This window comes from Chiroxiphia lanceolata, chromosome 9 (assembly GCF_009829145.1).
Source record: "Chiroxiphia lanceolata isolate bChiLan1 chromosome 9, bChiLan1.pri, whole genome shotgun sequence".
In the NCBI taxonomy this organism is placed as follows: Eukaryota; Metazoa; Chordata; class Aves; order Passeriformes; family Pipridae; genus Chiroxiphia; species Chiroxiphia lanceolata.
Window position 1 is genome coordinate 27538479 of NC_045645.1, and position 27713 is coordinate 27566191.

General features: G+C 43.2%; 1 protein-coding gene across 7 annotated transcripts in view; it reads right to left on the reverse strand.

The window, feature by feature from the left end:
- The window catches only part of RALGPS2 (Ral GEF with PH domain and SH3 binding motif 2), a 102689-nt gene extending 76708 nt beyond the window's left edge, over positions 1 to 25981 (reverse strand). For 2 of the 7 annotated variants that reach the window (XM_032696394.1, XM_032696392.1), the window contains exons 1-3: positions 25446 to 25463; positions 2945 to 3073; positions 1277 to 1405 (exon numbers count right to left, since the gene is read on the reverse strand). In XM_032696394.1, coding sequence (XP_032552285.1) covers positions 1277 to 1405; positions 2945 to 3001 — 186 coding nt within the window. In that variant the 5' untranslated portion in view covers positions 3002 to 3073; positions 25446 to 25463. Of the gene's footprint in view, positions 1 to 1276; positions 1406 to 2944; positions 3074 to 9699; positions 9777 to 10576; positions 10664 to 25445; positions 25464 to 25869 lie in introns of those variants that run through there. The other 5 variants (XM_032696396.1, XM_032696393.1, XM_032696397.1 and 2 more) reach the window with 5 other exon arrangements.
- Between the last annotated feature and the right edge of the window lie 1732 nt (positions 25982 to 27713).

Here is a 27713-nt window from a genome sequence, read left to right on the forward strand (position 1 = left end):
TTTGTTGAGTGGAACTCTACCCAGTAGAAAACAGTAAAAACACTGGATCTGAATACAGATTTTTATCTAGCTGAGATTTACTAAGTAGGTAACATTTAAAACATCCAGTGTGAAAGGTTTCTGCATGTGAGAGATGAAGGATTAGACAGTAGAGCAGAAGGATTATGAAATGTGATACAAGACAAAGCACCTTGGTATATTTGGCTGTCTGAGTGACAGCAACTCCACAGAGACTTATTGCTCTATTCTGCTGCTCCACAGCAGCCACTGCTTCATTCAATGAACTCATTCTGGCCCCAGTGCATAATTCCACTTGAATTCATGCCCCCAGCCCCAAATCCCCTAAGTCCTTAGATTTCCTTTATGTAGAGAAATCACAAGATAAACCTCTGAGAGGACAGCCAGCCCCAAAAACCCTTCCCAGGGAAAGCAGGTGATGCATTGCCCAGCTGTTCCTGACAACGGTGCAAAGAAGAGGCCCAAAGCACATGACTTGAGCCTCAGTCAGGAATAAATCCCATTCACTCTCCAAGAAGAATTTCATGTGTAAGTACCTACCCCTTCATAATCCAGCTGCTTTAAATTTTCAGTGTGCTCATTAGAATCAATTTAGCCGTTAATAATTAATAGAAATAGTTATTAATGATTACAAACCAGAACAAACTTAATGGGAATATTTTGTGACACGTAATACCACGTATTGATAATTTCTCTCCAGGACAAATCCTCGTGGATCTCATCACTTGAATTATAAATGCAGTAAGAGCAATAGGTTGTTCTAGTAGCATACTTGAATACTTAGAAGGACCATCTGTTGTCCTAATCCCTACAAATAGGGTAAAAATAAAAAAAATCACCCAGTGTTTTGGTTAAACATCTCCTTTTTCTGTACACTCAAAAAAAAAAAAAAAGCACTCCAGTAAGAATTAACAGAGTTAAAAATTAAAACACCTCCACAAAAAAAAACCAGCACAGATCAGGTATAGTCTTGCAACTTAAACTCTGCATGTCAGAATTAAGCTGCATCACATAGATTTAAGAATCTTTGTTCTATGATACATGTGAAAGGGTGAAAAATACCTGGACAGAAGAGCCCAAAAAGATTACTTACCATTAAACAGAATACAGACAATGAAGAACTAAAGCACAGGATCTGTTTTTAAAACCCAGGGAGATGACAGAAGTCAAGCAGAAAGTATCCAGAACTGGAGAAGCAGAGGAAAAGCTGCCAGGAAGATTCAGACATAAAGCAATAAAAATGACTGGAATTGCTCACCGCATATTCCTCTGGTGTGACCTTCAGAACATCAAACACCACGGCATCAAAGCTCTTCTTCAGTTCAGCTGAACCTTTGTCACTCAAGGACTCAGAGCTGCTACTCTTCTGCAGAAACAAACAGAAACACTGAGGATATTTTGGTCCTCTCCTCTTCTTTTTGTCTTTTCTTTTTTTTACACTCCCAAAAGCAACACTTCTGTTCAAACAACACAGGTCACAGAATTGTTCTGCTGGGTAAGTTATCAATTGAAAGTCAGCCCAGGACATGGTTTCTCTTGACATAGACTGCTAAGGTTTTCAAGACTGTGGATATGGGTCCTTGAAATAAACTCTTGTCCATTTTTAAGCACTTCTGTTATAAGGACATATAAAGAAAACACTCATTTAATTATCATGTCCACTTTTAATTAGATTCTGACAGTACAATCTCTCTGAAAAACCCACCTTTGAAAACACCACTAAAAACTCCAAACTAGGGAGGCATTTTCAGTAACCACTGTACTTACAGACACATTCCAGTTACAAGTCCTCTCTCCTCCTGGTTAGTCAAAATAGGAGAAAAAAAGTACTCCTTGCTGAAAGCAAATTCATGTAATTTTTGCCAAAATATATTTTACTCAATTTTATCAGACATCACATGAACATTCAAGACTATTTTGCTGAGTAAAAAGGTAGCTTTTCCTCCAAGAAAATTTTTCAGGTGTGTGCCAAAAACCAGTCAATGATTCATAAAACAGGGGAAGTACAAAAATTGTATAAACACAAATAATGGTCTTGGAGACTGATGGCAACTGTCTTGCTTAAATGTTGACAATATCTGTGAAATTATTATGCTGGAGATTATTTGAACCCTTTTGATAACAGAAAACTCCAGTTTTCCTTTCACCTTGTTTGTGGTGCTTCCCATTTCCATGTGGACCTGCAAGTGTGTAGCACACACATCTGCTAACAAAATTTGTGTGTAAATATATAAACAAGCCAAACACCTTTGGTAAGGTCCAATGAAAGAAGCAACTATAGTCAGGACTATTGACTTTGCAGTGTTCTAACTTCAGCCCAAGCCTTCTTTTCTTTAACAAAAGCATGACAAATGCAAAACTATATTAACTTCAAAATAAGAGGCACCAGCAGATGAGGCCAATCTCCATTGCTGGGATGATACACACACTCTTAGCTGTTCATTTCTAGGGGGTAGAAGCTTTGGTGGGCAGGAGGGCCCCATATCTATGCCAGAATATAGTCCAAGAGACAAAGGGAACAACTTTATTCCACTGCTACTGTGCCAGACTGTCCCTCAACACACAGACACACAAATACCTGTCAAAACATTTCCACAGGCCTTGCCAGCCCAGCTTATTGCACTAAGAGCATCTATTCTTGTTAAAACTTGAAAAGAAAAGCTTTCTTGTCTAGATGTGATAGAAGAAAACACACAAAAAAAAAGGTAGTTTGGCTATGGCAAGGCTGTAAATGCTAGCTCATGCTCTCTTTTGGTATACAAAGATCAGAACTTTACTCTATTCACATCTAAACTTGGGGTGTATGAAACCAACACACAAAATATGACTCTGTTGGACGAAACCTGTTAAAAGGAAAACATTTTAGTGCATTTAAAGTGAAAATGGAGTCCCAGATTACCCAACAAGTGAGGCTTGCAGTCCTTACCTCTGAAGCAGTGGCTGCAATGTTAACACTGCTGGGCTGTCCGTTCACCAGGTCCATGCTGCCCACACCATCCAGCTCCAGCCCTACATCGACAGCACCATCATCTCCAAGGCAACCTAAGAACCATTCCTAGGAGGAGCAGAAAGTCATCAGAAACCACTTGTTCCTGTGTTTTAACCAAGAGTCAGTATCTAGAATCCTCAACAAAATTAAGGGGCTCCCAAAATGGCGACACCGCTTCGAGGTCCAGACTTCAAACTCTAACACATATTTTAAAATTACCTATTTAAAACCAATAAACGACTGAAGGTTCCATTGAGATCCACCCCTTACTGGCAGTATCAACTTATCTTCTTTTCCCTACTATTTCCTATATGCCAGGGATCAATATGTAAATGTATGCAGCAGCTCGAACTTAAGGTTAGGTCTGCAACACCAGTTCACAGCTTTTCCTTTTATTACCAACTTTAAAAAGTTTATTCCAGATGTTCACTCTATTAGATAACTTTAGTAAGGTGCTATCCAATCATTTCCTATTTTATATCCCTCTTTACCAGCTTCAAGTGAAAAATTACCATATCAAAAGCAATTAAAGAGTGAAAGTGGAATTTATACTTTTCTCCACAAATTAACCAAATTATTGCTTAGTAAAAACACCCAAAACAAACAGAAAAACACACGAAGGAAAACCCCACACACTAACTTTTAGTGCATCCTTTCAAGAGTACTATTACTTTTCATTTCTACAGAGAAAATGTTGCAAAGGAATGGAAACCTTTGGCACCCACTACAAAAACAATAAGACTACCCAAAACTGAAGTGTTACAGAGAGTAAAAATTGGTTTATGCTTAAATTTAATGAGCTCTTGGTGCCCTCTAGTGTGAAAACTACTATAAATCAGCTTCCTTAGGTCTGTGTCTGCAACAGGTGTGACTGTCTCCAAAGTTGGTCTTATTTATGAAATTCACTTTAGGTTTCTAGTTTAACTCTAGTATGAAATGGTCTGCAAATAAATGGAGAAGGGAAGTGAGGGGGAGCTGGGTAATTCCACATGACAAAATAGTATTGCAGCAGCTCATACTCGAGGCCTCTAAGGAATGAAACAAAATAACCTGAAAAGTTGTATCTCCAAGTGACCTAAACCAGGACTGTCAGACAGACAAGCCTGGAAGGCAGGAAACTGCAATATTTAAATAATAAAACATCCTCAAAAAAGCAGTAATTGTGAAGTGCCACTGTAGGAATGCAATACAGAAAGGAGGGCAGTGAACGGGAGCCATGTGGCAAATTTCAGTCAAACGCTTCAGCTTCCACTGAATTGAGTATTCCACTGAATTTTTGAGTATTAACAGTCCCAACTGAGCTGTACTTCTGCAATTCAGAGCAGCCATCCACATTCCACCCTTTCTTGTTTTGGAAAAACTGATGGGACTGTCTCATTCACAGCACAGAGGACGCTGCATTTCACTTTTACATTATACTCTCAGCCCATTTGCTTTAATTAAGAGTGATTGCTCCACTAAAAGTGCACTCAACTGCATTTAAACCTTAGCTGGTGTTATACTAACAGAACATGCAAAGGGAAAAATACACCTCATCTTTGGTTTGTGACTGTCACTGCTGTGCTGCCCTTCCCCATCTCAATTACCCTTCAGATTATCTTGTGAGGAATATTGCCAAATGCCCAGCTCCCCAGTGCCTCTCCCCTACAGCCTTTTCATTTGCTGAACAGAAAAGCATGGAAATAAAACTAACTGATGTGTCACAACTTCCATTTATGCAGTGACAGCAGAGGACAGAGGTATCACATCTTCAAAACCAGTTTCAGGCTCCCCCACACGTTCAAAACTGCACACTCGTCCCAAAGTAATCCTTCTCTGCTAAAAAAATTACCCTTCAAATATTTGTGATTTTTTTAACCTTTTTTTGAGGAAAAATGACACTTGGGACAATTCCCTCATAACTATCTGGCCCATAACTGTATCATACAAAGCCAATCTTACTCTAAATGTTATACATTTGACCCTTGGCTCACGTAGGCTTCAGTTGTTCCCCTTTCCCATATTAATGGGAGGCAACAAGAGGGAGAGAATTGGGGAAGTGTTTCTGCACAAGGAAAAGCAAAACCTGAAGTCTGGGGTGGGTTTTTTGGATGGTACTATTTAAAAAAAATTATGCAATCATAGAAACCTATGGAGTCAGCAGAGCAGCCTCAGACAAACAAGAGGAGACTAACTCCTCTCTATGCAAGTGTTAAAGCCCAGTTTCCTAAATAATTAGCCTCACAATAACCCACAGGCTCTCACAGTAACTTATTTCCTAACAGATTTCCACCTTAGAGGACCTGCCTGGAGGGTACAGCAGTGCTGCACATTGATCCAAGTTTTCCTTTTATACCTGGTTACTGTGATGGGAATTGAGAGAACTCTGTCCCTTAGTCAAGGAGGGTTGAAATTGCCCACCATGCAAAGGAGAGACTTCTACAAGGTAAAGAAACATTGGAATTTTATTTTCTTTTTAATAAGTAGAAAATCATTTAGGGAAGAAAAAACAAATTGCATGCAAAGGAACCTGAGATTACAAAATAAAACATCTGCCCTCAGGCTGTATCCTAACAAAGCTGTCCATGCAATTCTGTGCCCATTGCTGCATTAGAAGGGTACATCTGAATACATATCTCCCCTGCTTTGTGGAGATACAGTAAGCAGCTGAATTAGTACTGAACTGCCATAAACTAACATCCATCAACTTTAAAGTTCCAGGATTTGCAGCATTTGAAGTGTTTTCATGTTTAATGCAGCTTTCAAAAGTAAGTCACCACTCCCATAACAGTGAAAAGTCACAGCAACAGTTTTGGCCAGCGTGTCACTGAAGACAATTATTGAAAAATATCTCACACTGGGATAATTAAATCATTTGCTTCCTATGCTACTCTTCTGCTCAACACCAAAATAAGAAGGAAACAGCAATATCAGAAGGTGATCAAGAGCAGAGCAGTTCAGAGTAACACAGCTGGGTATGTGCAATGACTGTGATAGTGAGTCACAGAGTTTTCACTGTGTACCTTGTATATCCAATTACCAAAACTGAATTACACTGAGTAATTTGAACCTTCAGTCTGTTTCTCCTCTCCAATTTAATAAATGCCTCTAGGCTCAGAAATGGAATTGAAAGTGTTTTATATGATACACAAAATACTTAAACATGCATTTATGCCAACCTGAAGCCTGGACACGCTATGTGGTATCTGCCTACCTCTTCGTGCCATGTATACTGTCCAGTGAAAAGCAAACTAAAAATACTGATACAAAAGATTCCTCACACTCAAAGAATGAAAATATCTAGCTTATTGTTGTGGTTTAACCCCAGCCAGCAACTCAGCCCCACACAGCCACTCACTCACTCCCCCACAGTGGGACTGGGGGAGAGAATCAGCAGAGAAAAAGTGACAAAACCCATGAGTTGAGATGAGAGAGTTCAGCAGGGAAAGCAAAAGCTCTGTGCTCAAGGAAAGCAGGGAATTCATTCACCCCTTCCCACGGGCAGGCAGGTGTTCAGCCACCTCCAGGAAAGCTGGGCTCCATCCTGTGTAACAGTGACTTGGGAAAACAAACACCATCACTCTGAACATCCCCCCTTCCACCTTCTTCCTTGTCATATCTGTGGCCTGGAATATCCCTGTTGGGGTCAGCTGTCCCAGCTACATCCCCTTGGCCCAATTTGCTGTGCACCCCCAGCCTACTTACTGGTGGGGTGAGGAGCAGAGAAGGTCTTGACTCTGTGCAAGCAACCACAACATCCCTGTGGTACCAGCACTGCCCTCAGCACAAATCCAAAACACGGCCCCACACTAAATACTATGGAGAAAATTAACTTTATCCCAGCCAAAGCCAGCACAACTAAGCAGGGGCTGCTGCCTTCAGTGAGTTGTTCTGCAAATTCACCTAGGGCTGTATTTGATGACCATTCCCTTCCAACGACTGACCTACAGATCCCCCAAAAGAGCAGCTCGGTGAGGGTGAGCAAGGGCAGTGCCACAGGGTGAGCACAGCTGACTTATCTCAGCACAAAGGGCACCAGAGGGTGCCCTTTGTTTTAGACAAACAGCTCTCTCAGTGGAGCGATCAACTGACTGCATCCCAGCTGAGTGAATCAACCAGTGGTGCAAAGGCTTCTCCCCGAGTTCATTAAAAAAGTGACTGTGTCCCAGAGTTATCCAAAGGAACACAGGGGACTGAATACACTGCTCTGCCCAGAGTACAGAACTAAATAACAAAGGCATTTCAGAGAGCTTGAGCTGGCTTCAACCCACATACTCTTCCTGGTGGCCAGGGACACCCAGCATTGTGACAGTGAGCACACTCCAGAGACCAGGAATGGGCATCACACTGGTACTGTGTTTCAACTGCTTTACTGCAATTGCTGTATTTTGCTAAACTGAACTTGTATTTATATTGCGATTTCAGTATATTTCGTACCACATCACTGAATCAGAAATCCTCTGTAACACCAACTCTACTCAAATTGTTAATTTAACATCAAACATTACACCCCCTCCATGTGTGGAATGCCTAAAAAGAACCTGGCCAGGGAGTACTGGACTCTCACAGGTGTCTAACAGGACACCTACACCTGACTGCCTCCCATAGCAGCTGCTGTTGACTCAGCTTGGGTCAAACACTGTCCCAAAAATACACTGTACAAACAGCATTTTAAAAGATGACTCTAAAGTTACATTTAAAACTTCCTGTGAGAGCAGTGCAAAAGCTTTGAGGAAACAGCCACAGTGCAGTTTTATGAATAGCTCAAGAGTCATGATGACCAATATCCTCTTTGTTCTTATTCATAATGTCAGTACAAAGTGTCATTTGTTTTGATCACAGATCCCCATAAAGATAACAGAAGTGCCTTGCATGGATCATGATGGACAAATATGCAGAGCCACTACCAAAGGCTTTGGGGACCAAAGAACAATAAGGACTGAAAAATCAGTTCCAGACACAATGAACCTGAGCTCCTGATCTTGTGGAAACGTCTGAAGACTAAAAGAAAACTTACTGTCTAAAAGGCAAAAGCTGAGACAACTGCTAAAAACCAACAACAGCACAAGAAAAACAAAACCAAAAAACCCACAACAAAAAACCTACAAGAAATCAAACAAAAGACCCACAAACCATACATCCACACCAAAACAAAATAAAACAAAACCAACAAACCAATAAAGCCCCATAACGAAGCAGAAAAATCACCAAGGAATAGGCCACAGGACAAAGAATGTTCATTCAACTATGAAAGAAGATTCTGCCAAGTAAAATCAAACTGCACCTTCCAAACTGTATCCTTCAGTTTTACACCCAAGCCACCAAAACAGAAACCCAACCAGTTACTGCACTGTAAGAATAAAGGCAGGATGTACATACACAGGGATAAAGAAGAAAAATGAAAGTCACCTAAAGCCATGCTTTAATTCCATTTTCAGCAAGCATGGTAATATTGAGAGGTAATATAAGATAGCAAAACTGATAAAAATTGAAACTACCACAAAAGAGATGAAATCAAAGCCCAAGCAACTGAGTATAACCCCATCCTCCTGCAGGAAATTTATCACTGAAAATAATAAAATCCCAGACCCAGAATTACACACACTACAAAATCTGCAGACACATGAATCTTGGCAAAGTGTTGGGTTTTAAATTGCCACTAGTGAAGACTGAGATAAAGGGCACCAGCATAAGACACACATTGGGTAGAGGCATGATAAAAACAGAGCAGCTTAGTATCAGAGAAGGAAGAGATTACTAACAGTTATTAAATATGCAATACCAGTACAAATATTAGAGCAATAAAGCATTTGGCAATACAGGAAAGCAATATAATACAGGACAAATAAAACTATCTGATGGACAGAACAATAAAAAATTAAAGTCAATCATTAAAGGACTCTTGGAGCTGATCCCTGTAAAATTCCTGCTGTGAGTTCCAGCTGGAAATGATGTCACCAATGCCGTAAGCACAAAGCATCCACAAGAGATGTTTGCATGAGTTATGGGCCAACACTACCTGCAAAACATTTCCAAGGAGACACTGATGCTGTTACTCTGCAGTTCTTTTAAAAAACTTCTCAATGGAATGCGTGCAGAGAAGGGTTTGCAGGTTCTCCGAAGGCACCACTGCAGAAGGGGAAACCAGGAGACCTCAGCTTGCTTATGCCAACACACTGAGATCTGCACGGGGACACACCTGCCACGACTAAATACCAGGAGGGCAAACCAGGGCTATGAATGAAGTGAAAATTTATGCTCAAAATCAGAATACAGCAACCGGATTCTTAACAGTTTCCAGAAAGCACCAGTAAGAGCAAAAACCCCAAAGCTGCCTAAGCTGATCCTGGACTCCTTCCTGGCAGGAATCGTGGCCCACGGTGCCTGCAGCAGCAGCACAGCTGAGCCAGTAACAGACTCCTGCTTTCACTGGTTTGATCGGTCCTGCTGCAAACTCAAAGCACTTCTGTGCTCACACAGATCACTTGTGCCACACATACATTCCTTCCCTAAGCATCTGTTGCACAACAGTCACAGCAGTATCAGCTGGTTAAGCTCCAAGACAGATGAAATTAGAATCCACAGAACGGCAAGAAAGAGAACAAAGATTCTTTTTATTACGTTTGACACCGAAATTTTGAATTGAAAAAAAAAAAAAGAGAGAGGAGCTTCATTTAAATGTGTTCATTTAAATTTACATTTTCTCCTCTTATCTTAGAAAAGGCTTTACCTGGACAACTAAGTAAAATTGTTATTCTTTAAGAAGCCACTATCCACCCACAGCACTTTCACTGTCATGTACATGCTCGTGTTCTGAACAGCAAGATCTTATTGCTGCTTTTATGCACCTGACTTAGGGGTAGCAGGGGAAAGAGAGGTAACAGTAAGGTTTTGTCTCATTCATATCTTACTCAGTTTCCAGCTATCAAGAGCTCTTCTCCATGGTGTTGCAGTACCCAGTGCTCTCCTTTTTAATCTCAAGAACTGGTACAACCTGTAGCTCCCATTTCCTCAGATGAGAGAAAGAAAAAAAAAAAACCCAAACCTGAGTATCCTTCTCCAGGGCACAAGCTACTCGTTCACCAAACACTATTACAAAAATCAAACCATTAGCTCAATTTGTGATCAACTTGCAGCAACAATCAAGAAGTTCAGCTCAAAATGGAAAGTTTCCCGGATTAGTTACACACAAACAGGAAGGAGATCCTTACCCTTCTGACTTCCACACTCAAGAGCAGCTATTCCTCAATGGACTGACAGAGCCAAGGCTTCCCTGGGAGATATTCTAGCACAAGGCAACAGATTTTAGCACCAGCACTGGTGCACAGCTGCAAGCAGTGGCAGATCCAGGCCCTCACACAACGCAGGCATGAATCAAACAGAGGGATCACTGCAGGCAACAAATGGACTAAGCCAAAAATGTGAACACGTGTAGGTGCTATTTAAGTTTAGCCTGAGGTCGTAAGAGGTTGGCTTTCTGCTAACAAAAGGTCTCTCCGGCACAGTTTGAGTGTTAAAAGACAAAACATAAGTGCAGTAAGTAAATAACTGCACGAAACCTGAAGAAGTTTGTGCTCACGAACTACTTACAAATTCTCAGGTCCCCAGCACTTCTTACTTCAGAGATCAACAACGAGCTCCTGTTCTGTTTTGTGGTTCTTTAGAAAGGACAATGCACAGGAGAAAGTTTTATTCCTTCGGGTCTGGCTCTTACTTTACAACTGCTGTCAGAACAGACTGAACCTCTGAAGTTATGATACGTGGTTTGTTTTACTTCCCACGTGCCAAAACAGCAAGCATTAGGAAACCAAATTATTTTAGCACAGAAGATACATCAAAAGTATAACAAGGCTTTTACTCTGCTCAGTCTCCTCTCCAGAATTCAAGCCTAACTGAAGTTTACTCTGTCTGAACAGCATTTCTTCTAATGCCTGAAGAAGAAATCCAGGTTTGCTCAGTGAGGAACCAGAGGAGGATCCTTCCTCACCCCAAGGACACAAAACAGGAGAAATCATGACCTTGAGACACTTCTCAAAGATAGGAGCCAGTGATTTCTATTTTCAAGATAAAGAAGCAAAAAGGGGGTAAAGAAAATAAATAAGACTTAAACTGGAAGCAGATATTTTTAATTAATTAGGCAATTCTAAAAGATGATAACCTTTCCCCAGCTGGCTTTTCCACGACCTCACCACGTGGTCATGCAGCTCAGTTTTGTTTGCAAACAAGAGGAGCAGTAAATGATTAATGTCCTCTTGATTAACTGAGGCTCAGTTTGCAAAATGTTTTGATTATGGGCCTAGACGTGCAGGCACCACATCAGTGGAATTAATACAGGAAGAACACATCTGTGGACAACATTCTGCACAGGGAAATCATACTTAAGAGCATGTAACAGCAGAGCACTGAATGCTGCTAGTGTGGACTTCAGGATCCAAATATTCTTTTCAGAGGTACTTAGATCCATGTTTTCTCTCTGTTTGTGGATAATCCCAACAACACACAAATGGGGAAGAATCACTAAGACTGTGCAACAGTAAAAATATCACAATGTATCCCTGTGAAAAGTCTCTGAGAGCTGCCTTCTATATTCTTAGTTTTAATTTTTTTACTTTTTAAAATTATTTTACATAAGGCAACACTAACAATTCCAGCAGAAGACAGATTATAACAATCTACAAATGCACCCATGCAGCTCACAGGCATTCTCTCAGAACAGAAAAAAGGCTTCATGGGAAAAAGATTTGGGAAAAACATTTAAATAAAATTCTATGTACAACTCCACACTTGTAAGTTCTGAAACAAGAGATGACAACTGACAGCATGAGCTTTGTTACTGTCAACTGGCTACAGGGACTCTGACATCAACAATCCCCACAACTCTCATGCCAAAAGCACATACAAGAAAATACAAGGAAAAAACCTGAGACTGAGGATCCAGACAATATTCTGTGTAAACCTACACATCACATATGGACGTAAAAAGACTCCAATATCCATGAGACTCATGGAAATATCTTCCGTAGGCATTAAGTGCCAGAGTCAAAACTGTGAACAGTAAAATCAAAACCAAGATGATCAAACCATCCTAGGACAGGTTTTTAACAAGTGAGGGGTGACAAAGTACCAACTGTTGCTGAGGAACGGCCTCCAAATCCACAGAGCTGAGGACTCAGTGCACACACACATTTGCTTTGCAGAGCAATGCAAGAAAGACTCACATTTGGAGAAGAGAAGGCAAAACTGCTCTCCCATTGAACACCTGACTTTCCCATTCAGGAAAAAAACACCGCTGAGAGAACATTACCCTGTATTTTTGTAAAGCCATTAATAGACAACGAGGATCTTTCTTGAGCAAGACAAACAACATCTTAGTCTGGTTTGAAATTCAGCTTTCAGAGAGATGGGTACAATCTTCATCGATAACACCTGTGATGGCAACATATTCAAGAATAATCATTCTTTTCTGCACATCACACATCAATATGCACTGTTGCTATAGAAATGGTGCTAACAGGAAAAATCTATCAGCCCAGGAATTGGCCTGTGTTGGTACAACCACTGAAAACTACAACAGGCATTTGGGGAAGAGCTGGATCTTCTGTCACTGTGTCACTGTCCCCTGCATTCATCCATGGAAGTGTGTCAAGCCCAGAGCATCCAACAATCCAACAAGCAAACGATACACAAACCAGTTAATTATCTGCCTGAGCATCCACATCTTCCCTGCATTTCTAACTCCCTTTGGAAGGGCCTCGGTAATCAGGTGACTCACAAGAGGGCTGATAGAGACCTAAATACCCATACTTCAATGTTAAATGCTTTTTTTCCACTCAAAAAAACCCTGACCACCACAGCATCTGCCTAATAAAACATAAGAAAATGAGCAAATCCAAGCTAATTCAAATACAGCTCCAACAAAGTGAATGGATGCTGGAACCTTGTTTCAGTGTTCAAGAACAATCAGACAAATTCAGAGGATTTGTCAGTGACCTGTTCAAAGTGTCTGAAACTGGAGACCAACCAAGTGTGTTGGTTTCAACTGAAAACATTCAGAGTAAACGTTTTCATGAAGGAGGACTGTTTATTTTTAAGATGGTTACAACTTTTTTCTTGTTATCATAACAGAAATGTACAGTAGACTACAGGGCAATCCTGTGTCTGCCTTGAGCAATAAAGAGACAAATTTATCTGAAGGCCTGAGATTCTGGTAAACCCACCTTACTGCTCTGTGCACTAACAGCAACAGCTGAATCACCAGCAAAATCTAAATGTGATTTCAGGTAAATGGACAGTACAAATGAGAGCCCTGCTGGAGCCATTTCTAAGCCATCTATCTACATTATTGATGAAAGGATCTGCTCTAAAGAAGGAATGACTTAATAAATATCTACAGAGTTTGTATAACTGATTTAGAATACAATGCTGTCCAGAAATACACTGAGATGTAGGACAAGCATTAATCTGAAGAGCACAGCTGGCAAAGAACAAGAACCAACTATGCAAAAACACTAATATACTTCTAATGGTATTAAAGGCAAGCCTCAAATTCTTGTTACAAAACAAGGAGAAAGACAAACTGCAGGGGAAAGATTAATGACATGCCTTCAATACAGTCTGTCAAGCAGGATTTCTAAGATTATTCCAGCACTGTGAACTCAGCACAGGATGTTCACAAGTGATATCCTACCCAGCTACTTGGATATTTGAGCTTTTCAGTGGATGACTGGATAATTACCACTCAAACATATCCTTAAGCTCATGAAATGCAGCTGTGTCCTTTTCTGCCAAATTAATGAATGCAGACATTAAAAACTGATCCAAGTGCAGGTATGTGCAAGCTGGTCCAAGAGCAGTGACAGAGGCAGCCTGTACACAATATAGTTTTGACAGAGATTTGGAGGAGAAAGGTGTTTTGAATGTAAATCAACTGTTTTACAGCAGATGAGGGTATTTTTTCTTAAGGAAGTCATGCCATTTAACGGTTCATTTAACTAAAATGAGAATTACATTCACCTTTGTGTTAATCTTTTAACTGATAAAAAGTAAATCTTGAATGCCAGAATGCAAGCAAGTCCACAGCATGAGATGGCAGGATGTTGCAATTAGGAATATAAAACCCATTATCAAGTGACCAATCAGTGATGTTAACTGCATCTTTGAAAAGCTCAGACTGGCACCTTCCAAAAGAATCCCTCATGAACTGCTACTTATGTTGGTACTAATGGCCAAAATCTCTAATCTTTGACTGGAAAACGCTTTGCTTTCTTTTCTAGGATGGCCAAAACCATCAGGGTGATTATGTAGTGCAAAGCTCTGGGAAACCACAATTAGAACTAAAAGCAAAGATCCTCAGATCCTAGAACACCAATCAGGTGAGCTTTTCTGTTCCTGGCAGCTTCTGTTAGGACACCTTGCAGCAATTCTGCCCTTAATTTAGCACAAAAATCTTTCTTTCCCCCTTCTACAGAGAGGGGATCTCCTGGCCCAGACTAATCAACAGCACTGGTTTAGTCTTAGCTATTAGTCATTCTGGACAAACCAGTGAAAGCCAATTCTTCACCTCATCTAAATGAAAATACATCACTTCTTTGAGACCCTGCCATGCCCTGTACTGCTGCATTAAGAGTCACAGCTACGAATATCAAAAATAAAATTCAATCAAAATATAAAACCTGAAAATTCAGCTACACAAACAAACACACAGCTTGGCTAAGATGAGCATTTCTGCTGTCATGCAAGATTCACCTTGAATAGGAGGAAAAGCATGAAAAAAAAGGCAATGACTAAGACAGAACTGAAAGGAATAGTTCCTAAGTATTTGGAACGAGTAGCCTAAGTTACAGTTTGGACAAGGATTTGATCCTGCTTCATCATTACTGACATTACACTGTCCTTGTCCTGGAGGTACAAAGAAATCTGTCAATAATAAAATATAAGTGGACATGGACACCATAGAGGGAGCAGCCTTGCTTGAAGCAACAAAAAAGCCCCAGTGAAAAGAAAGATGTGTTGGAAAACAAGGTGAGGTGGGAGACCTGGACAGGGAACTCAATTAAAAATATATATTTAAACTAAACAAATTAAGATCTTTCAGTGCTGTCTCAAAGCCAAGATCAACCATCTCAGTGAATTAAAAGAAACAAAACACAAAGTAGTAACTCCTTTCCCCATTCCACACTACCAGGAAGTGAGTTGCCTCTTACCTGCTGAAAGAATGGCTGAAAAAGTCAATACCTTGGCTACACTTTGAAAACCCTTTAATCTTTTAGTTTCACATTCAGCCTGCCAAGTAGGGGAGGTTCATGCTGCTTATGCTGTTATTTAAACATAAACGAGAGCCAGCCACATCATAAATAGGGTATTAGTACCTCACTGCTGAAATACTGCTGAAGTCACCAGCCACAACATGGTTAGTGTGTTTTGGCAGGTGATACTTTTGAAACAGCTTTATCACTTAAAAGCAAAGATATTTTAATGACCTGTACAAATTCATCTTTCACTACCTCCAAGACAACAGAGGAAAAACCACCTCAGCAAAACCAGCAAACGCAACTACCAATTTAAATGGAACATTCATGCAGGGCTTTACAGGATCTTTCTGACAGAAGAATCTAGTTTTTTCACCAACAGCAGGGTAGGGGTTTCCAGGTGAGTTGTGTGTGGCTGATAAACCCCACACATCTGGCAAAGCCAGCAAACATCAGGCAGCAGGGCTGCTCCACCAGAGACTGCTGCATAAACCAGCTCCCTCACTGAGGAACGAAGCAAATTCTACATCAATTCACTCTGCTCAACCCAGCCCCAGCCCCAAAAGAGGACACAATTCACAAATGGCATCTCCAACCTGGGCAAGACCCCTTTTTTCTCTTCCAAGACGTGTTCTCTGATTTTGAGGATTGTTACATTAAAAAAAAAAATCAGCCTCCTCAGCATTAGAGACAATGCTAATTGTGAATTCCAAGAGACAGCAATTTTCTTCCTGTCAGCAAAGCACTTCTACCAACTTTAGGAGAATCACAAATACAGAAAAAGCCACAAAGAAATAGAGATCAGCAAGTCTAATGATAAGATCACAGAAACACACCCAACTGCCCTGGGGAAAAAAAGATATCCAGTTCCATTAATGACTTGGAATGCAATAGGGAAAGATGACACCACCAACAAAAATTCAGTTGCTGAAGCCCATCACTTCTCCTCATCCTCCCTCCCTCACTCTGAGCAAAATCAAGATGATACCAGCGACACTCAGCACCAGGCACGCAGAAATGTGACACCTGAAAGCAACACAGAACTCCAGCACATCCCAAGGCAGCAAGGGAAACCTGTATTTTCCTGTTCTCTGGAGAGATCTCACCTCTGTCCATGTCCTTTAACTCCACTGCTGCCTCATTCTGTTCTCCAGATTATCATTTCACAGAAAGAGAGGAAGAAAAAGTATGTAAAATTGTGGATTTTTTCCTAGGTCCTGAAAATAATTTATTTTTTTATTTAAAAAAATAAAATAGATACAGCTGAAATAAAGCTCTAAACTGTTCTGCAATATACCTTTGTTTACAAATGAAAGATTTAACCAAAGTTTTGTGGGTGCAATGGCTCAGCAAGACATCTTCCACATTAGCTACTTGCATTATTAATCAAACAACCTTCCCCTTTTAGCAGTATCACTTAACAGAGGCCAACTAGATTTCTGTGTCTAACAGCCTAACACAAATACTGCCCATCTAGGAATTATATCACCATATAGATCTGCACGAGAGATTTCACATTTTTCCAAAGCTATCCTTCATTATAAAAGGCTTTTTGGCCTCAGCAATACCCTTTCAATTAATGTCTTTACTGTCTTGCAAGTTGTAAAACTCAGATCAAGAATTACTCTTCAACAAAACCACATCAGCCTCAAATGAACAGCACATATACCTTTCTTTCTCTTAGTCTAAACTTGTTTAAGAATTCATAGCCATTTTGCATATTTGCTGAGTTTCTCTAGAAGCCCTGACATAATGTCACTTGAAATAGTTTAAAACTTTCTGTTGTACATACAATAATAATTTGGGATCTTGTAAAAACAAATACAAAGCTACTTTTTCCCCCTCTCTCTCTCCCAGTCATACAGCATTTGTGACCAAAAAGAAAAGGGATTAAAGCAGTTCCAATTGCTGGCCTCCAACAGAATTTTAAACATCTCTCCTTAATAAACCCATGTCCCTGAATACCAGCTTATACACAGCTACAGAAATACTTCTTGGAAGATAAATTAAATTACCTTATCTTAAACATGAACTAGGTCCTAATGGAAGAAGCCTTCCCACCACTAAGAGCCTCAGAAAAGAGTCAAGATTGACTTCTCAGGAGTATCAAAGGCAAGTCACAGCATGAAACACAGTTCAAGTTCTGTCATCACACAGACCCTTATCCACATTAAAAAAAGCCAGCAAGTTAATTAAGTACAAGGGCAAGCCATCACATGCAGACACTGAGGAAGCCACCCACAAGCTGGTCCTAAAGCACTCCATCTGCTGAGCTGCCCTTCCTCAAAGGGAAACAAATACTCTACCTCAAAAGTAGGGGTTTTTTCACTTCATGTTGCTTTAATATGCCTTCAGCTTTAGAAAATACTGCACCTCTGGCACCCATCTCAAGTGAAAACTTGCCAAGCTTGCCTTTTTGGTTCATCTCCTCACTACAACTTGGTTAACACCATTTTCCTCTCCAAATTGCTTTAAAACTCCTCCGGGTGGACACTTTGACCACTTGAACAGATACTGGCAGTAAAGCAAAACAAATTCCACGAATAAAATAATCTTTTGCCATAGTTACACAAGGGTACGAAAAATAACCAAAGAATCACAGTTTCATTCTGCAGTTAGATTTGCTACTGCTACCTCAAATTCATTTGTAAAACCCAATGTGTACTTGCTTAAAGCACCATTAAAAATTACCTATTACCATGACTGGAAATGCCACAGACTGGATCAGAAAGAAAGTTACTGGCCACTATTAAAGAGAAGAGCACTTTTGGTGAGGCATATCACTAAGAATACCAAAATCTATTATCACACAGTTATCTGGCAAAATCTGTTCTAAATAAATCCAAAACAGGCTCAGACTGGGAACAGAAAAACAAACATCCCAAAGGAGGCTTATAAGAAATTATGTACCCTCAACAGGGCAAACAACAAGCAAAGGGTGGCCAGCCAAGCACTTTTCAAGCAAAAACATTTCTACTACAGAGGAACACTTGCTATTATCCCATAAATAAAATGGAAAACAGTTTCCTAAGAAATCACACACCTGACACCATCCATGTCCAGCACATTAAAAAGTAACAACAATAAAGCCTTATACCTAGGTCACATTCATCCTCATCCTATCTTAAGGCAGACCTGCAGGTTACACCTGCCCTAACAAACACCAAGTTTTAGGCTGCCCACTGTCCAGCACATTCATGGCTCTTGGAAGCCACAGGGTCAGTGTGTAGCTGAGCAGAAACCTTGCTAATCCTGTTGGAATCTTGCACCCCGAGCTCCAGAAGAGACTTGCAGATCAATTCAACTGCACTGAAGAACTCAACTCAATAGGTTCTACTCTTACACATTATCCTTTTCCAAAATGCCTGCTGGCATATTTCCACAGAAGTCTGATCAATAATAATAATATCAAAATTATTTAGAGGTACTTACCAGAGGAGCCTGATGACTAACGCCCAAACAAGTTGGTCAGTGTAAAAGCAGGTGACTAATATTCTAAAAATAAACGAGAGAGCTGCCACTGCTCAGGTGGACTCACCAACAAAGCACATGGGAAAACTGGCTGGTAATCAAGCACAAGGCTGTTGGCAGAATGGTCTGGCCCTGCCAGCAATAGCAGCACCGTTCAGGTGCCCTTTAACCACACAGAGCAAGTTAATTACGAGCCAGAGTAGGAGAGGAAATACAACAATTATGAGTCATCCCCTTACCCATGTGCTTTATCAATACACTTCACGATGTTAACGTTACTAATTAGCGACAGCACAAAACGGTGATGCAGTAATGGGAGAGAGAGAGAGAAGCCCAAAACTTTGGGCCTTTTTATCTTTCACCTATTTAGCACTTCAAACGATTCATGTGCATTTTGAAATCCGAAACATACAGGTAAGAAACTGTGTGATGCTACCAACATCCTAACGCTTCACAGCTGCTGACTGCAGGTGCTTCTGGAATCCCTAAAATACAGCACAGACTTCTGGGCTTGAGCAGCTCTGCTGCCAAGTTTCCAGTAACACCATCATCTCTCTCCCAGCTCTCCACACCAGCCGACTGTCAAAGATGCAATGATGGGAGAGTTTAGCTCCGTGCAAAAGGAGTTTCCAGAAATGCCACAGGGATCCCAAAGTGCCTCAAATTTTTCAGCATAAAATCTGAAACAAAGTTTTTCCCAAGTTCACAAACCTGCAAACGCAGGTAGGGATTTCAGATAACCAGAAATTAGCACTCCACAAGCTCAGCTACAACCAATTAAGAGGTCATCTCATCCCCTTAATCAATTTTAGCAGTTTATGGGAACTCTGATTTTATATTTGCCATCATCTCCCCCACTAATGCTTTTTTCCATTCCCCCCTCTGCCATGACATTAACACAAGATTTTGTATGGCTGAAGAACAAATAGTTTGGGGGAACTATCAAACTGAAACACAAAGCAAGGAGGGGGAGGGAAGCTTAATTTCTTAGCTGGGTAAGTTCCCTGATGCAGTTCTCTCTACCAGTATCTCTGCCAAACCAGTTTGAGAAGTGAGCAGTCAATAAAGAAGCTGCCCCACTGCATGTGGGGTCACAACCTAACCTAATCACAAACTGATTTAAACTAGTGGAGGACCCCAAAGTTATCAAGCAAGTGACAATTATGAGCAATTAGAATATAAAACAACCTGGCAATAAAACAGGTGGACTTTGAAAAAATTTTTCAAAGTGCTTATAAATTTGAGTTTTACATGAAACTAAGTCTCAAGTCCACCTGTGCTCACACACCTCCCCAAATTCAGATATGAAACTTATAAAGAAAAACATAGTAAATTAAGACCTTCAGCTTTTCACTGGAAGCTTCTGGCTGGCTTTACATTAATCTGAAAAGGATGTATCACAGCAGAAAACGTGCTTTGTACTAGTCCTGTCTGTTCACTTATTAGTCTAAGTACAGTCACTCTGTGACATTACACCACTAATTCTAAATCTAAATGAAAATATAATACCATAGTCTAGACAATTACTCCATATCCTAGGCATATTAATAACGTGATAAAAGGAATCCAATATACAAACTGCATTAAGATCACTTTCTCAGGATCTCTGCCAGTTTTATTTAGCCATTATTATCTAAGAAATACACCTTTAACTTCTGAAAAAGATCAATATCCTTCTTCCTCGGCACAATCAATCTGAGCCCATTTCAATGAGAGCAGATTCAATTGTCTCAAAGATGTCCCTTAATGAATAATGAGGGAGGCACAAATCAAACAGCTTTTAATGCCACACTACTACAGCAATGGTCAGAGCCCTGATAGCCAGTCCTGGGTCACTTCAGGCCTCACTGATTGCTGCCAACCCCACAGCTCCATTAAAAAGAGGTGACACGCACACATCCCAAAGCACAAGTGCCACTGAGATGGCTCCAAAGCCAGCAAAACCTTCTGCAAATGTTTTGCCTCCAAATCACTTTAAAACGGAGTTACAGCAGGAGAGCCAGAGTATCTCCAGCTTCTGCTCTCAAGCCCTGTTATGAATCCCTTCTCTGAGCACTTCAGCCCTCGGGCAGCTGACCGTGGACACACAGGACAAGAGCGCAAGTGAGGAGACTCACGAGCTCCACGAAATTACTAAATTGGACCAACCGCTTTTTGGCAGAGGAGCTCACAGCGAGCTTAACAATCAGACTCCCTCTCTGGCAGTTCTGCTCAGAGCTGGGCATGCTGTTTTCAGTTCCTTAACTGACCCAGGCTCTCCTGGTTACATTGCCTTACTTGCACTAGGAACCACAGTAGGATACAAACCCAGCGGGAGGAAGGGAAGGATGACTGCCAGCCAACCTTTCCAGCTCTGATCAGGTGAGGAGCTCTCAGCCTTCCGGTGAAAGATTTAAAAAACTGATTTTACTGCTTCAGTATGATTGCTAAGAACAACTAATAAACGTGAGTCACCAGAGGGCAGTAACACTTCTACTGAATGGCAAATGCAGTCCTCCAATTAGGGAGGCTGATAATTACATCCACATCATCATGTATATTTTATCTGGATTGAACTTCAGCCAGCTTGTTCCAATCCCTGTTCAAATCTCAACCACATGTTGAGGAGGCACTGAGCTACATTAACTGTTGGGGTCACACTTGCAATATATGGGGGAGACTCCCAGTCTCCCCAGACAGACCAGAGGAAACAGGGCAGGGAATAAGGACAAAGCCTCCAGGACCTGCAGGGTACACAGCTGCTTGTTGTCCCAGCTTTACCTGAACTGTCATTCCTGCAGTCAGGACTGCAAGACAACAAAGAAAAGGGAAGGAAGAGGGAATCCTATCCCTAAGGAAAAGTACAACATTAAACACGGAGGCTGTAATTTCTCTGCACTAAACTTACAGACACGGAAAGAGTTACACTGGCAATAAACTGGGATAGGAAGGACTCTGTGAGCATTCTCAGGGGATCCCCATGGGTTCAAGGAAGACACACTTGTGCCATACAACTGCCTACAATCCATCTGGAAGCCCGTAGGGAGGTTTCAAGAGACAGCTCTGAGTGTACTAGAGCAGCACACCTCAGAACAGTCCAGAGAGCAAACATCAACCTTTTATCCACCTCAGGAGCACTACATTTTAAAATACTTTGTGCTGACTCACTAGATTTCCCAGCATTTTATTTGCTGTACTGTCAGATTCGGCGAACAGCTCCTTTTCCCCAGACAAATTCTGCTATAAAGTGAAACACAGACAGGGAACAGCCTCCCTCAGCCTCAGGTGGGTTCAATGACCATCATTTACGCCATTCCGACCTCTGAGTCACAGCAGCAGCTCCAATGTTCACCACACACCAGGCTGCAGAATGTAACCTTCCCTTTTATGACTTTGGGCCACCCTCTCCTTCTTCTCCACCTTCTCCACCTCACAGAGCTCCTCCAGGGCCAGCACTGGGAACCCTCTGATACCCCACACCAGTGGGGACACACTCCAGCTCCCATTTCAGATGGACCCTTCCTGCTGGGCAGAATCCCAGGTGGGACCACCTTGCCCACAAAAAGGACTGCAAAGCCATTTTCCCTGGAATCCTGCAAGGCCTTTAAGGATCTTTGTAAAGGAAAAAAAAGAGTTGCAATCACGCACCCACACGTTCTAGGGGATTAAGACACACTTTCGGCAGTCTTTTAGGGTGATTAATTAATGAACAGACAAAACATGAAACCCACAAAGCTTCTGTTCATGCAATAAATATGAGACACACACACTTATAAGATGATTTCTACTGCAACAGTTCCAGGTATTTTAATATAAAGGTTATTAACAGAAAGGTTCTTGTTATTTTGAAAATGCATTTCTAAGTATCTTTTCTAACAAGGGCTTTAAACCAACACTGAAAACAGAAACATAGGGCACGCCTTTAATGCCTTACACTTTGACAAAATGCAACCAATTACACTCTCCACCCCTAAAGGACATTTTCAACTCAGCTTTACTTACTGAATGAGAGGAGGAGCCCAAATGACTCAGCTTCAAGCAAATATGAAGGAAAAAATTAACCCCTAATCTCAATGAAAAAAAAAAAATAGTGGAACAAACTGATTAAGATGGAGGTGTGGCTTGTCAATTCAAAGCTTCAAATATGCAAAGACACATCGAGCAGAACATTAGCACACCATGACTTCATTAGCTTTCTGTACAAACACAGCCAATTTTAAAAATCAAAGTTTACACAACTAGCTAAAGTTAGCCCTGTATCTTCATTCTCGTTCATCAGTGCTGAGCAGCATCAAGATCAATAACATATCTGCACATCGGCATTTTTAATCTACACAGTGACCAGGCAAGATAAAAGTGCAGGGAAGGAAAAAGATTCCTCCAAAATTCTGCAGGAAAAAACCCAAAAATTCTACAGGAAAAAAAAAAAATAAAAAAAACTCCACTGATGAGTAAACAGGACAACCTCATGAAGAGGCTTTTTGAGGGGAGTTTCGTCTCCATTAGACTGAGGAATCAAACAATCCTCATCAAAATCCAGCAACACAAATTCTAAGGTAGAATATTTCACAAGGGGGCTCACAGGCACCAAGTGACTGCTGCACAGCCTCCACATTAACTCACAAGTGACTGCCCGTCCCCCACCTCAGCCATGACCCACCAGCATGTCAGTGCAGAACACTCCTCCAGCCCTGCTGCTGGGAATATTTAATTCCAGACTAGCTGGAGTGTTCCTTTACATGCAACCCAAACTCCAAATACAGATGTCACCAGAGGGCACCCTCTCAATTCCAGTGACCCAGCTTCAGCCAACTTCCGAGCAGGACTGCAGACAATCCACAGGAGGGATGTGCAGAGGCTCTGCAAAGCAGGAAGAGTTCTGCTTCTGCAGGAGATTTCCTTTAAAATATAAAAAGCCACACACCACACAAACAACAAAAAAAATTTAGTTATATAGCCCAGAAACACTTAGCAGAGTAACCAGGGGCACTGCTAGAAAAGATCAGAAGCAATTACCAACTTCTGCAGGATGTTATTCTGTGGCACTTGATGGTGCCAACTCACTCCAGCTGTTTTGGCATCCAGGTGGATCATATCATCTTAAAAAAACAAGACCCAAGCCAGTTCAGCTCATGCAGAGGTGCCTGTGGAAGTCCTCTGCCTCAATTATCATAAATCACCCTACAATAATACATGAAAAAAATGCATCTGTGTTGTCGAGAGAAATTTATGGGAAAAAATATATTTTCCTACTCCTCATTGTTTAGTATCTGAGTTTAAGAGGGTCAAAAAGTAAACCACTTGCATGAAAATGATACAAAGTATCAGCAGTGAGTAGTTTTCAACCTTTGGTCCATGCATTATTTCTAATGACCTGCTGAGACCTAATACAGTTTTAAACCAAACACCTGGTGAGTTGAAGTTCATTTAATAAAATGATGCAGTAAAAAACACAATAGGTCTGTATATCAAAAAGGGTCTCAATCCATTGAATAGCAAGTTAAACCCAATCTGCTTAGAAACAAACACCACCATAATACAACTAAAATGAAGTCAGCTGCAGAGGCAAGCAGTAATAAGAAAAAAAAAAAAAGGAAATCATCATCATGCATCCTGTATTTTCCAGTCTTGAGAAAAACTCAGAAGCCACAGACCTATAAAACATGTGACTGCCTGGCTATCCACCTATGCCATTGAAAATAAACAGTTTCCATCTCCTCTAGCTACCTGTCATAGTAAAGCCCCTTAACTTAGCACAGGAAAAGGGGTGGAGCAGGAATAAGACCTGTGCAAAGGCACCTTTTGTCAGTATAAGGATCCCTCACATAGTGTCAGTATAGAAGACTCTCAAGTAGATAAACACACCCCTGGAATTTCACCAGGCCTGTACTAAACACAGAGAGACTCCAAAGTTACTCCAAACTATCACCTGTCACCACCACTCATTGTGGTTTCAAACACATCTACAGAATTGCTTTTCCAGCATCTGCTGCCAGGACAGGAATAATGCCAAACACTCCTTGGGTCAAACAAACACCATTTATTTGTCCACCCTCTGTCTAACGCAAGGCAACTCAGGGCTCTGAAATTGCCCTGGTTTGTATAAAAGCAATACTATGTGGGGTTGATACCCTGCCTACCCACCCTGCCCGGGCCCTGTCCCTTGTGTCCCCATCCCTGTGTGCTGCCCTGTCCCTCCTGTCCCCACCCCTGTGTGCTGCCCTGTCCCTCCTGTCCCCATCCCTGTGTGCTGCCCTGTCCCTCCTGTCCCCATCCCTGTGTGCTGCCCTGTCCCTCCTGTCCCCATCCCTGTGTGCTGCCCTGTCCCTCACATCCCCATCCCTATGTGCTGCCCTGTCCCTCATCCCCATCCCTATGTGCTGCCCTGTCCCTCATCCCCATCCCTATGTGCTGCCCTGTCCCTCATCCCCATCTCTGTGTGCTGCCCTGTCCCCCTTGTCCCCATCCCTGCGTGCTGCCCCGTCCCTCGTGTCCCCATCCCTGCGTACTACCCTGTCCCTCATGTCCCCATCCCTGCGTGCTGCCCCGTCCCTCGTGTCCCCATCCCTGTGCACTGCCCTGCCTCTCGTGTCCCGGTCCCCGGAGCCCATCCCCGGGGCCGGACCGATGGATAGCGGTATCTCACCGCCACAGCCACCGCTCCGCCCGCTCCGCCCCGGCCGCCCTCCGGCCCCCGCAGCAACCCCACCGTCCTCGGGGGCTCCGCGGACGGCGCAGGGGGTGTCCCGGCCAAAACCCACCCTCCGGCCGCTCCCGCAGGTGCCGGGGGTGAACATCTCGCCCCGCATCCCTGCGTCCCACACCCAGTCCGGGGGTCCCGGGCACACCCCCACACCCTCACCCCCCGGCGGGGTCCGGCCCCTTCCCCGCCGCCCCCGAGCGCGGCGCAGGCGGCGGCAGGTGGGCGGCGGAGCCCCGGGGGGGCCGGGACCCTCCCCGGATCTGGGAGGGGACGGAGCGCCTCCAATCCCCTGCCGGCAACAGCCCTGCAGGGCCCGGCGTGCGAGCCGGGGTGAAACCTCCTTTCCTCCCTCCTTCTCCTCCTCCTCCTCCGAGCAGCCGGACAATGAGCTCCGCGGAGGCGGGCGCCGGCTCCCTCCTCCTCCTCCTCCTCTTCCTCCTCCTCCTCCTCCTCCTCTTCCCCACCGCGACAGCGCAGCTCACCTGCGATGTGGGGATGGATGGCGGCGGGGCGGGCTCGCGGCGGTGCTGCGGGCGGCTCGGCGGGCTCCGTGCGGGGTCTGTGCCGGCGCCGTTCCGCGGGTGCGGGGCGGCCGCGGCCACCCCCGGCCACTCGCTCGCTCTCTCTCTCTCACTCACACACACACACACGGGGTGGGGGGGGCGCCCGCGCCGCCCGCGCATGCGCGCGCAGAGCCCCCCCCCCCTCCCCTCCGGGCCCGCCCCCGCCCGGTGCCGCGTGCGGGCTGCGCACGCGCCGCCTCAGCACCGCCCTCCCCCACTCCCCTCAGGGACAGCCTTCCCCGCTCCTTCCCTCACGGAAACACGGGATGGGGCGCGTTTAGAAAAGACGTGCGGGATCGCCGTGTGCGCGACCTGTGAGCCAACACCACCTTGTCAACGATACCCGGGGCACCGAGTGCCACGCCCAGTCTTTCCTTAAACACCTCCCAGGGACGGTGACTCTGCCGCCCTCCCTGGGCAGCCCGTTCCAATGTCTAAGCACGGAATCCCAGAATTGTGAGGGTGGGAAGGGGGCTCTGGAGATCACCCAGTCCGACCCTCCTGTCAAGGCGGGGTCACCTAGAACAGGTGACGCAGGAACGCGTCCAGGTGGGTTTGGAATGTCTCCAGAGAGGGACACTCCACACCCTCCCTGGGCAGCTGTTCGGGGCTCTGCCACCCTCAATGTAAAGAAATTAATTTACACTTACATTTTCACTCTTTCTATGAAGAAATTGCTCCTGATGTCCAAACTAAACCTCCCCTGGTGGAGCTTAAGGCTCTGTCCTCTTGTCCTGTCGCTTGTTCCCAGGGAGCAGAGCCCCCCCGGCTCCCCCCTCCTGTGAGGGAGCTGCAGGGAGTGAGAAGGTCCCCCTGAGCCTCCTTTGCTCCAGGCTGAGCCCCCCCAGCTCCCTCAGCCGCTCCTCGTCAGACTTGTGCTCTAGCATGGAAAGGGAAACAGCTCTCCGTGAAGCACCGCTCCCTTTAGGAGAGACAACGGGGACAAGAAAAGGGACTGGCCCCAAAATAAAGACTATTACACTACTAAGAACTCCGTCCTGAAGGGACGCAGCGCAATGAATCTCAAGACTTTTCTCTGCTCCCAAGGTCGTTAGGGAATGATCAGCCTACAAGGGGAAAACAGGGCCATCAAGGTGTTTGCATCATTTCTGGAGGGAAAGCCCTCAGAAAACCACAAGGTTTTGCAAGAATTGCCCTAAAGTCGCCAGAGTTGGCAGTGCTGCTGCCATGGAGATGGGACTTGGCATTGCCACCTTCCCATCCGCACCCCCCGCCTGGCAGGCTTCAGCCCCAGCGAGTTACTGCAATAATTAATAGCTACCATTTACAGATATTCAGAATGCTTTGAAAGCAATACCTAATGTCATTAAGTTGTGAATTGACTTATTTTCATCCTGTCACGGAGTTACGATAGTCACTGCTTCCTTCACAGCCCTGGGAGATGGACTTAGTAATTTGTATACCTGATAACCCATTGCTGCCATCCAATCTAAGGCCACCTGCTCTGTGGTTTTGATGAAATATAGAGCCACCTGCTATGCATAGTGCCTGGTTTTTAATAGATTTGCAGACTGGTGAGAATATAGGTACCAGGATCCAGATTAAACAAGTCCAGCCGGCTGGAAAGACGGTACCAGCTTTTAAATCCATGGCAGGAAAATAAGGCAGGAAGGATTTGAGAAACTACAGGCACAAGTGTCACAATAAAGCAGAAAAGCATTACTTTTAGGTACAGTGCCATCTCCCCAATTTTAATAAAGCTTGTGCCTAGAAAGAGAACATTGTTTCCACTTGTTTTTTTA